Source organism: Danio aesculapii, chromosome 23 (assembly GCF_903798145.1).
Source record: "Danio aesculapii chromosome 23, fDanAes4.1, whole genome shotgun sequence".
In the NCBI taxonomy this organism is placed as follows: domain Eukaryota; kingdom Metazoa; phylum Chordata; class Actinopteri; order Cypriniformes; family Danionidae; genus Danio; species Danio aesculapii.
In genome coordinates, this window is record NC_079457.1 from 30,329,983 (window position 1) to 30,343,115 (window position 13,133).

At 35.4% G+C, this 13,133-nt stretch overlaps 1 protein-coding gene across 1 annotated transcript in view; it reads right to left on the bottom strand.

Annotated features, from left to right (window-relative positions):
• adcy6a (adenylate cyclase 6a) overlaps positions 1-13,133 on the bottom strand; it is a 147,029-nt gene that overhangs the window by 19,844 nt on the left and 114,052 nt on the right. Inside the window, exons 14-17 of the mRNA XM_056448653.1 lie at positions 11,172-11,259; positions 10,970-11,086; positions 6,267-6,425; positions 2,212-2,387 (exon numbers count right to left, since the gene is read on the bottom strand). Coding sequence (XP_056304628.1) covers positions 2,212-2,387; positions 6,267-6,425; positions 10,970-11,086; positions 11,172-11,259 — 540 coding nt within the window. The remainder of the gene's footprint in view (positions 1-2,211; positions 2,388-6,266; positions 6,426-10,969; positions 11,087-11,171; positions 11,260-13,133) is intronic.

The window sequence follows — 13,133 nt, forward strand, 5'->3', positions numbered from 1 at the left end:
CGGATAACACTGGTGAGAACAGGGTACTGTGTACTATGGTGTTAGTAATTGCTATGAAGCGTGTTTCGGGCGGCCACTGCAATCGAATCCTATACCAATGTTGGCAACCACAGTTGTGTTTCATAGACCGTACCAAAATGCTGAGGACCGGGTGGCGGGTGGTTGAAATTACGGGAGTTTTCCAGGATAAATAACAAAATGGGTGGGTGGCTGGAGATGGGTCTGAAATACGGGAGACTCACACATACACTCTGCACTCTGACTACTTCTATATTGTTGATAAGCTGTGCTGGGCATTTCACACTGTCTCACGCTGAACGCTGTCAGTGTCGACCAATTGCAACAGGCTGTCATTGGTCCAATCAGTGCAGATTAGCTTCGCGCTAAGGGGGGGTTTGGGAACAAATGAATCGCTGAACGATTTATATGGGAGTCACTGGAATAATTAGGTAAAAATAAATGCAGATTATAAGACAATGAAAACGTTTTTTGACCTTGCATGCATATTAGACTGTTGTTGGAGACTCTTACAACCAAAATATGACCCTATTTCATGTATAATAGGGGCTCTTTAATGTTCTCATATTTATGAAACATTTGAAGTTATAAAGCAGCTGTTACCTTAAAAAAGACATGATAGTGTCATTAGAAAATTCAATATATTTAATTTTATTCTTTATTTTAAACATAAAGCTTAATATTTTTTTGTGTTTATTTATTTATTTATTTTTTATTCATTTCAAGGTTTGGATATTTATGAGCACTAATTCTTACAGAAAATAGATTCTGATACTGTTTAACATTACATTGAGTTAACTGTTAAATTTTCACTGTGAAGTACTGAATTGGAAATTATGTTATTTTAATATCTTCAGTTATGAACTGAAGTGGGCCGGTCTAAGGCTTGAGACTCACGCGGTTTGTGCTAGCCACTGGTCGCTACTAACTGAATGGAGTAGGAGCACAGTTATGTTTTGTTAAATAAATTGCATATAAAATTTACATTTCAAAACTCCCCAAATTTTGTCAACTAGCCTGTGCCATTTTTTTTACCCTGCGAAATCAAATTCAAAACCACACACAATTGGGCGGGAAAACACCCAATCAGGCAAAACTGAATATAACCATGTTTCCCACAGGGAACAAGAAATATCATTTTTTTTTAATGTAATTATTACTGATCAGTTTTGTTAATAACTACAGTGTAAACTATAGTATAAAATCTAATTTCAAATACCAATGTCAAAGATGAAATATAGTTTATAAGCATCAAAACAAAGTGTACTACGGCTTTATATAATAAAAAGACATACAGTATATTTTCATACAGTTGAAGTCAGAATTATTAAACCCCCTGAATTATTCGCCCCCCTGTTTATTTAATAACTCATTTCTAATAACTGATTTATTTTATCTTTGCCATGATGACAGTAAATAATATTTGACTAGATATTTTTTAAGACACTTCTATACAGCTTAAAGTGACATTTAAAGGCTTAACTAGGTTATTTAGGTTAACTTGGCAGGTTAGGGTAATTAGTCAAGTTATTAGTTTATATAAGTATAATGATGGTTTGTTCTGTAGACAGTCAAAAAAAATAGCTTAAAGAGGCTAATAATTTTGACTTTAAAATGGTTTTTAAAAATTAAAAACTGCTTTTATTCTAGTCGAAATAAAACAAATAGGACTTTATCCAGAAGAAAAATATTATCAGACATACTGTGAAAATTTCCTTGCTCTGTTAAACATCATTTGGGAAATATTTAAAAAAGAAAAAACAAATCAAAGGGGGGCTAATAATTCTGACTTCAACTGTATATATAAAATATATTTCAACTGTATATATATATCAAATATATTTGCAGCATCATTTACAGAAGACATTCACTAAAATGTCAATGTAATCATACAGTAACTTATATAATAATAATCTTGTCAGCTCAGTTCATATTCAGAAGACTCATTTGATGACTTATTAAAACTCCATTTAAGTATCACTATTAATGCCACAATTTTATATAAAATGATTTGTAAATATCAGTATGTTCAGAAACAAGAATAATATATCTTATCTTAAACCCATTTAAGAGTATTTAAAAGTATTATCACTAATATTATGATACTGCTATTGTAAAATCACAATCGACAGGCCACGGGTCTTCTGAAGTGAAGGCTTTTGTTGCCCTCTAGTGGCTGGCAGTGGTACTCACAGGGCATTGGCAGTGACGAAGAGGTCTGCGTTGTCGAACAGCGCCACCTCTGGCCACTCCACAAGCAGCAGGAAGGTGAGCTGGATGAGCAGCATTAAAGCCAGCTTCCCTATACTACTGATCTGCAGAAACACCGAGCAGGCCAGCAGCGTCAGCAGCACACTGTAGCTGAAATACTGAAAAACAGACAGAAGACAGTGTGTTCATATCCTGCCGGAGTATATCGGTAATGTGTTCAACCAGAAACCAGAAAACTACTATTGCGTATATTAGTGTCTCTGATCACTTTTTCAGTATTGTTAGTTCCAGAAGTGTGTTTCCCAGTTATGGTTATATATATATATATATATATATATATATATATATATATATATATATATATATATATATATATATATATATATATATATATATATATATGTGTGTGTGTGTGTGTGTGTGTGTGTGTGTGTATATATATATATATATGTGTGTGTGTGTGTGTGTTATATTTATAATGTATGTAAATATACACACATACATAAAAATTATACAAAACAACATTATTTTCATAGATATTTAATGTTATATATTTTATAATTTGTATTATATAAATATATATTTTATGTCTAAATATAAACAAACATTCACTTAAATATTTGCACACATATGTGTATTTATATATACTGTACATAATAAATATACCATTACACACACACACACACACACATTTTATCTAACATACATTCATTAATATTCTTTTCAGCTTAGTCCCTTTTTTAATCAGCGGAACGAACCGCCAACTTATCCAGCATATGTTTTACGCAGCGGATGCCCTTCCAGCCGCAACCCAACACTGGGAATCACCCATACACTCTCATTCACACACATACACTATACGGACAATTTAGCTTACCCAATTCACCTATAGCGCATCTCTTTGGACTTGTCGGGGAAACCGGAGCACCCAGAGGAAACCCACGCGAATATAAGGAGAACATGCAAACTCCACACAGAAACGCCAACTGACCCAGCCAGGGCTCGAACCAGTGACCTTCTTGCTGTGAGGCAATTGTGCTGCCCACTGAGCGACTGTGACGCCCCCATATTATGTAACTTATATTAAGTAACTTTCATATTATGTAAATTAAAACAAAATATTTCAAACTTTAATTTTGCATCAAATAAAAGTTAAACATTATGGGCTACAAGGAGAATCACAACATTACATACTTTGATTAGAAGTAAAGAATTTGTCACTTTAGAATGATATGGTTCTATTATTGACATATTCTTATTAAATGACAACTTATTTACATTATGTGATGTGTTTTTATAAGTTATTTACATTTTAAGATTTTTTATTTAAAAAACAAATGTTACATACATACGGTTTGCTATATGGAATGCAAAAACTTTGAAGCTCAATAACTCAAAATCATTCAGAATGAACCTTAATCATTCCGATAGAATCTTATAATTCCAAGGTGATGAATTGTAACTTCTATAAACATTTACAACTGAACTTTTATACAGTTTAATGATTTCACTTTTAGGTAAAAATATAAGTTAACAAAAAAATTGAATTGTTTTCATTCTATTTTATTTACATTTCTTATATTTACATTCATCCTTCCTTAAATTGGGTCTAATTATTTTATTCATTTTTATTTTCTTGAATACAAAATAGTATTTTGTAATTTGTATTTGATAGCGTTGATGAAAATGGCTCAATATTTTGTATCAAAATACTTTAGTGTCTTGTATTTTTGCATTTTTATAATACTTTTTAAGTTGTCAACATGATGACATCATAAAAATGTGGCTTTTAAAAGTGGTGCTTTCTCAGTTATTTGCCAAGGCTTGAGATCAGACTAGAAAAGTGATTAATATTGAAGAAGTTGATCAATGCTTGAAGTAAGGATGGAAATGATGCATAACATATAAACAAAGTAACAGACAAATAGCAGGGGTAGATTTTGTGGCAAGCTAAAATAAGACAAACAATAAAAAGTCTTACAGATACCTACAAAACGTCATTGGCTGTTTCAAATGCCAGCATCTGATCTACAGGTGCTTTGTATAGTTAATTACAAACTTTGGCACAGTTAATCAATATGAAACAAAAATATTTAATAATACTAATGTACAGACTGGTCAAAAACTCTCAACTCAGGTTTTATGACAGCAAAAACAGATAGCTATTTATTTTTTTTTAAATATGTTTTATATTGTGTTTTTTTAGTACAATAGCAAAAAAACAACATGATTTATGGAAATTACTAAAACTGGAGATTTAAGAAGTTTTCAGAAATCATGATTTTACATTGAGTATTGAAGATGTCAATTGCAAAAATTTCGAAACACAAGACTTTTAAGAGATGGTGGCCAGGGGTGTTGCTAGACATAAAGCTCTACTGGGGCACGCACCCCTTTCCTCCCACAAAGAAAAAATAAAAATATAATAATAATAATAATATATGTGTGTGTAATGTTAAGACACAACTGGAGTGATGCTAAGATCATTTAAGAAATCTTTTGCATAAATATTAATTTCACTTGAATGAAATTCTATAGACAATTCAATAAAATACAAAAAAAAAAATGTTTTATAGAATAATCCGTTGTCTTAGACTTGACACATGGCAGAGAATTAGCTTTATTTCAGAATTACCACTCTTAATAAATACACTTGCATATGAAGTAATTCATATCTCAATGCTATTACTGGGGCACGTGCCCCAGTAAATTGGGTCTAGCAACACCCCTGATGGTGGCCATTTTCACAATCAAGAGATATTGTACTACATTTCAGCTCATTATCTGCATTAAATGGTTTTTACAGTGATTAAAGAGATCATCTTCAAGACAGGACTTTCTGTATAAAAATTTGTACAAAATCTAGACTAATTTCAAAGAGAAACACGAGTTACATTTTTATGAATACCTCATCGTGTACAGTAGAGGTGAATAAGGTGTAGAGAAGCTGACTTAAACTTGCTCAGAGAAAAGCTGTTGTTATTAATCATTGCTTCACTAAATAAGTTTAATGGTAAAGGGAGTGATTGAATATGCCTATTGAGGAAGATTTGTGAAGATTTTAAAGTATTTTCAAAATACAAAGTATTTTATTTTGATGCTTGTTGTGGCTGCTGTATATTGTAGTTAATTTTGATACATGTAAAAGAGAGGTATTTGGTATTTTATTTTAAAATACATTTCAATGTATTTTTGCCCATCTCTGGGTGTGACAATAGGTTTCCACAAATAAAATAGTAAAAGCTTTTATAATAGCATCTCTGCAGATGTCACACTTGCTTCAGAATGTTTGTAGTGCATCATTCCTTCACACATATGCACAAAACAAGAATAATGCATGTATTTTATATTTAAATGGTGTTTTTGTGGTTTAATATTCACACGCACTAGTCTATATTGTGATTTGATTATTTGTACAGCACCACTTTTGATTTATTAATACAAACTCTGTGACAGGATCCTGTCTGCATCTTCCATATCACAGAAATCATAGAGCCTTATACTGATGATTATCCCAGCAGATAATCTCTTGATGTCAAAACTACATAAAACACGTCAAAAACCATGTCAAAAATGTTAATTTATTTGATATAAATCGATTCTGTTGATGGCAAAATGACAAGAAAGTTTACATCTAACATTGGCGTCCAAAACACATCACAATTACAGTCCTATCACCAATTTTGACACATTTTTTGACACCAACATTAGATGTCAGTTTAATGTCGTTTTGACATCAAGGCAGTTTACATCCATTTTGTATTTGTAATTTAAAGCTTTCAAATAAATAAAACATTTCTTTTGTTATATGTCTTGGTTATATGGCATCAATATGTAGATGTCAAATAGACATCAAACTTTTGTCGTCAAATCGATTAGCATTTTTGACGTATTCTTTGACATCATGCTTGATTTGATGTCGTTTCAACATCAATGTGCCCACTGGGATCCTTAGTGCCCATAAAGTTTACAAGATGTTAAATAAATGTAGAGAAAATCATTTCCAAGCAAATGACACTTTTCTACAATGGTTTTACCTCAGGAAAGGGGCAGGAGGGAGTGTTGTTGGGACAAATACTCAGGCCATCGGCTACAGATCGAGACATGTTGTGAATGATACAAGGAGTCACCATCTCTGAAGACCAGTTCAACTGCTTTGCTACACAGTCCACCAGCCTCTGCGTATCACAGGAAAACTGCAACACAAAAAAACACACTTAGGGGTCATTCACACAGAACACGCTTTCCATTTAAATGCGCTACTTTTCCTTTATTTTTCTGTGCTTAATGAACATCTTTTGCAGTGTCTCACACATGAGGTTTTTAAAATGCATTGTCAAGTTCAAAGAGTTTCATCTTTTCACGCAGCGCCGCTTATTAATGTCAGTTCTAAAGAAGTGGACCAATCAGAAGAACTCGGGAGGCGGGGCAAGTGTTGTGAGCTTCTGTTTACAGTAGCAAGTTGTCATGACTACTGTTTTATTTGACGTTAACATGTTAACAACATCAACATCTCATGTTTTTAAACGCAAAGATGTGTTCTGTGTGAATGGCTGCCTGGGCTCCAAAATACTTAGGTAAAAAAAATTTAATTAAAGATACAAGCAGTTAAAAGGATTGACAAATTAACTCATTGCACTATTTTTCTGCCATTTTTAAGCCTGATAGGGCCAGACGGAATCTGCGGACGTTTTTTGCTATTTCTGCGCAGAATTTTGTTAAAAATCTGCGGATTTTTACGGAATGATTTTGGGAGTATGACAACTAAAACCTTAATATATGAACTAAAAAGTAATACCTTTTAACTTGTATTTACAATGCAAATCCAATTAGATCCACTGTATTTGGTAAACAAAGCAAGTCTTCTATATAATATATCTACTAAAAGACTGATAATATTATATTGTGAATAAATTATATTAACATTTTTATATTAGTCAATAATATTACTAAAATTATTTAAAAAACTGAATAAATATGAATTTACACACATTTACACAAGTAAATAAACAGAATCAATGATGGGCTAAAAATCTGCGGAATTCTGTGTGCACAGATTCCGTGTGGGCCTACTGATAACTAGGGCCAGACGGAATCTGCGGACATTTATTTCTATTTCTGAAAAAAATGTCTGTGTAATTATTTTTGGAGTATCATAACTAAAACCTTAATATATGAAATAAAAAGTAATACCTTTTCAACTTTTATTTAATGTTTAAAATGCAAATCCAATAAGATCCACTTTATTTGGTAAACAAAGCAAGTCTCTCATCTAATATATCTACAAAAAGACAGAAAATATTACTTCACAAACTGCATTGTACATAAATGGGATGAACATTTTCATATTAGTCAATAATATTACTGTCAATAATTGATTTAAAAACTGAATAAATATAGATTTACACACATTTACTCAAGTAAATAAACAGAATTAATGATGGGCAAAAAATCTGCGTAATTCTGTGGAAAATCTGCAGAATTCTGCGCGCGCAGTTTCCGTGTGGCCCTACTGATATCCCTGGTTATCATTTACCTGGGTTATCCACCCATTTCATACACCCCATGATGCTTCGCAAGAATCATGGGAGCAACTTCTGTTTATTCATTCATTCATTCTCTTTTCGGCTTAGTCCCTTTATTAATGCGGGGTCGCCACAGTGGAATGAACCACCAACTTATCCAGCACATGTTTTACGCAGCAGATGACCTTCCAGCTGCAACCCATCTCTAGGAAACACCCATTCACACTCATACACTACGGACAATTTTGCCTACCCAATTCACCTGTACCGCATGTCTTTGGACTGTGGGGGAAACCAGAGCACCCGGAGGAAACTCACGCGAACATAAGGAGAACATGTAAAATCCACACAGACATGCCAACTGACCCAGCCAAGGCTCAAACCAGCAACCTTCTTGCTGTGAGGTGACAGCACTACCTAATGCGCCACTGCGTCGCCACAACTTCCGCTAAACTGTTAAGAATCAGTGAAATGTTTTTTTTAAAAAGTAATGTAATTGTAAAAAATGTAATGTAATGTAATGTAATGTGTGTATTTATATAGCGCATTTATTATGTATGCCCATACGCCCAAAGCACAATGAGGGGAGTCTCTCCACACCACCACCTGTGTGCAGCATCTAATTGGATGATACGACAGCACAGGACAACAACGCCAGTGCGCTCTCCACACACCAGCTATAAATGGAGTGGAGACACAGTGATAAAGCCACTTCAATGCATGGGAATGGTTGGGAGGCCATGATGGGTAAGGGCCAATGGAGGGAATCTGGCCAGGACATCAGGGTTATACCCCTACTATTTACGAGACGTGCCATCATCATAGAGAGTCAGGACCTTGGTTTAACATCTCATCTGAAAGGCAGCACCCATTACACACTTTACTGGGGCATTAGGACTCACACAGATCGCAGGTTGATGCTCCCTGCTGGCCTCACTAACACCACCGCTAACAGCAACCTAGTTTACCCATGTAGAAGCCCATTCAGGTACTGACTAGTGGTTAGACTCTGGTTAGCTTCAGTGAGTAAACGGTCTTGGGCTGCAGAATGATATGGATGTGGCCGTTAATTGGTCAATCTTGACCAATTAAATGCTATCTAGTATCTGACATGCCCCACCCCTTTCAAGAAGCTACTCATTTGCTCTCAACCACTCTCACTCGCAGAGCTATGATGAAAACGAAGCACAATTGGCTGTTTTTTTTTAAAGAGGAGGGTCTACTCTATGTCCTGCCTTTTCTTTTCTTTTTTTTATTGAGATTATGTTAAACATGAATAAAAATGCCAATTTTTTATTCATGGGACCTTTAATCTCTTGAATTTGCTTATTCATCTAAGACATACCTCTCAACCCTCCCGTTTTTCCCGGGATTCTCCCGTATTAAACAGTTCTATCCCGCTATCCTCCTGTAAAAGTATTTTCCTGTTTTTCTCCCGTATTTTCAGTCTTTCTCTGAAGGGTGGCAAATAAACATTAAAGAGCCGATCCTCCCTATAAGCAACCCATACCGCTGAACCACCAGGGGCCGCCACCTTGCTCTTAAATGCGAATATGTTCTGTGCTTTCACTTTATTTAGGCATGAAAACACTTTGAAATAAATATAAAAATGGCAGGATTCCCTTTCTTTTCATTACAGGTGCCGTAGCCCCTTCATATGCAATTAACAAAACAGTCATATAGTGGTGTGTGACTGTCAGATGCGCTCCATAGTGATAAATAGATGCTGTTTCCTAAACAGATTCGATTTGAAGCGGAGTGAAAGTCTGGGTTTTGGGTGCGTGTTTGAACAGATAAACATAATTAATAATAATAATAATATCTAAAGATGTCGATCTTGGTGGGTTTTTTTTCAAAAACAACTAATTTTGTCCTAAATGAGCATAAAAATTTAGGAAAGCATTCGAAAGCTTTCATTATACTGTTAGATCTGTGCATTTTTAAAGTGACACCTGTTATTTAATGTATTGAAAATAAAAAAATCTAAATAAATAAGAGATTCATTCGTTGCTCTTTAATCAGAATGTGTAAGTTATACAGTGAAGAAACGGCTAATGAGATTTGATAGCTTGATTTTATTTCATTATCATAGCTTTTAATTTTAATAAGTTGAACTGTTTGCTAATGTATTTGCTGCTAATGTATAGTATTTATTTTTTCTTTAGTAAATAATGATAATAAAACATATTACTGACCATTAAACTGTTTATTTACAATGAAACCATTTAAAATTAACATATTTAGTAATCTGGGGAATTTAAAAAAAAAAAAAAAAGGGGGGGGGGGTATTATGGTGAGCATATTCCTTATTTTCACATCCCAATGTTGACAGGTATGATCTAAGAATAGTTTTTCTTTGCTAAAACTTTGCGTTAATAAAATATTCAAACTTATTAATGTCTATGTATCAACTTAAGGCTGATTTATACTTCTGCGTCAAGCGCAGGCTACACACGAGTGGACGCATAGCCCTCGCCTTGGCCGTCAGCAATGCTGACACGCACCTCTCAAAAAATGTAACTACACGTTGCAACGACGCATAGCGCAAGCTCTGTGATTGGTTGGCTTGGTAGCGCTGACGATTGTGAGCAGAGGTGAGAGCCGCGCGAGCCCGATGGAGCGAGTGTTTACAAATGTTGAGTCCCGTGAAGGAGCTCAAGATGGATACTCTTGTTTTGTGTTTACCTTAGGACTAAAGTTGTTGCACGTCTGCCGATTCTATCCTCAAAATGAGTGAATTTGAGCCACTTGTACATTTAAAGTAGCGTTCAGACAAGACAAAACAAAACAAGTATAAATGCATGGCTACGCGCATTGCGTGCGCCGTGGGTCACGCCAATCACTCCACGCAGAAGTATAAACCAGGCTTTACTCGTCAAGTCGCCATACAATAGGTAACATTATATACATCCAGCTGTAGTTATAACAAAGGAACAATCCTGTCAGGATTTATTTTTGCTCAAACAGCTAGGTTGTACGTTTACACTTATTTTTTGCATATAAAAACATCACTTTGGATGTTTGGTGAAATTCTCTGTTCTGTAGATGAAAGACATTCAAAATCATACATGTTTGGAATGACACAACGGTGAGTAAACAATGACAGAATTGTCCTTTAAAGTAACATTTGCGATCATACGGAAAAAATAAGATTGTTAGGCGAAGTGTTAGAAACACTACTGTTGTGTGTGAAGTGTTTTGGCAGCTCTGCGTACCATATTGACAAAGGCAGATATGAAGACGAGGATGATGGTGAAAACTCCCACCAGTGTGCTGTTGGTGCGAGACTGAACAATCTTCTTGGACACAGTCTGCATGGCAGCAGGGAAGAGCTGTGAGACAGAAACATACAGGTCAATCTGAATAAAAGCAAACTATTGTAACACAATGAGGAATAGCATTAGTAGAGCACTTTACCTTCACACAGGAGTAAATGGCACAGATGAAGAGGATGTTGGCAAGAATGATGAAGATACTGATGTAAATTCCCAGCATGACCAGAGTACTGTTGAAAAAACAAGAGGATTCAGACTCATTAACCATTATGTGGTCTTAAGACCCTTTATATTCAGTTTAACCTTAATTTATTTCGTATCCTCAAATGTATTTTGCATGTAGAAATAACCTCATCTTCAACACAAACTCTGCAAATGTGTAGCTTTTCCCTCATCACTGCGCTGTATTTCATCAATGTTCAATCATTGGACTCTACTCGTTTTTTAATAAATTAAAGGTTTATATTTTGTAATGCTAAAGGTGCCTACATAGATGTATAATTGTTTTCAGCAAGACAACATTCATAAAAGTTAAAGCAGCAGATTAAAGCAGGGTGTGTGTTGTAGTATGCATGTGTGAGCCAGTAGTTTTTGTGGTGTAAAAAATGGTTTTATAACTGACAGGTTAAAATTGACCCCTAAGACAATTGTTACCCTGTATGTGTACATCCTTCATGAAAATAGAAAATAGTTATTTTTTTCTAATGTTGGGGTCATTTTAGAAAAAGTCATCAAACTTCAAATGATAATAACTTTATACATTTTTGGGGGGAATATCCTCATCCCTCACCAGTATGCAGCACCTGGATAACGGCAGCCATATTGCGCCAGACCACACACCAGCTGATTGGTGGAGAGGAGACATGAATAAAGCCATGAGCGATGTAGCCAATTATGATAGACATGGTTAGGAGGGCATGATGGACAGAGGCCAGTGGCAAGTTTGGCCAGGATGCCGGGGTTAAACCACTACTCTTTTTCAAAGAACATCATGGTTTTTAAAGACCACAGAGAGTTAGAACCTCGATTTAACGTCTCATCCGAAAGACTGCGCTCACTGAGCAGTATAGAGTCCATCAATATACTTGGGCATTAGGACCCACAAAGACTGCAGGTTGAGCACTGCTCTCACTAACGCCACTTCCGGCAGCAACCTATCTTTCCCATGTGGTCATGTGCAGCCCTTCTTAGCTTCAGTGGGCGACCATGTGAGAGTTGCAGAGAGCTATCTGATTTACTTTTTTCTGCTGTTAAAATAGTGAATCTGCGCACGTAGATTTGTGTAAATACATATTAATTCAGTTTTCATATTCATTTCAATAATAATACTGAACAATATGCAAATGTTTGTACACTTTATGCATAATAAAGTTTGTAAAATAATCTTTTCTTTTAGTAGATATATGAGCCATAAGGCCCGTTCACAGTGGGGCGCATTTTGCTTGCGTTTTCTGTCGCCGTTTAATGCCTCATGACTAAATAAAGGCCGCGATGTGATCGTGCAAAACGCCAGGTGTAAAAACGTCATCTTTAAAGAAACGCCTCATGCTTGTTTTTTTTGTTTTGGCGCGCCGTGTCAAAACCTTCTCTACCAATCAAATTGGCACTTTTGTTCACGTGCACGGAGCTGCTGAAGTAAACAGCACTTGGAGGCGCTCAAGCGCAAAACTGTCAATGCAAGCGCACATTGAAGAAGAAGCCCAGAGGCGATATGAACGTGGAGCTGCTTATTGCTCTGGTGAACAATAATCATTTCTTCATCGCTGGAGCTGGAGCTGCAACCTGAACCATCCATGCTTGTTCGAACTGCCAGTCACTTTACCAACAAGCATGTTAACTTTCTGTTTTCTTCTTCTGTGTTGCAAGCGGATGTCAGAAGCTTAAAGTTATGTAGCACCATCTAACGTCACAGAGTGATTTTGCATACTCTTCTGCTTGACAGTAGTAAAAATCGCTTGGGTTTGAATGTGGAAAAGCGTCTCGAAAAATGCTGACTATAAACGCAAACGAAAAGCGTCCCGGTGTGTACGAGCCTTTACTTTGTTTACCAGAGGATCTAACTGGATTTGCATTTTAAACCTTAAATCAGGGGTAGGAAATCTAT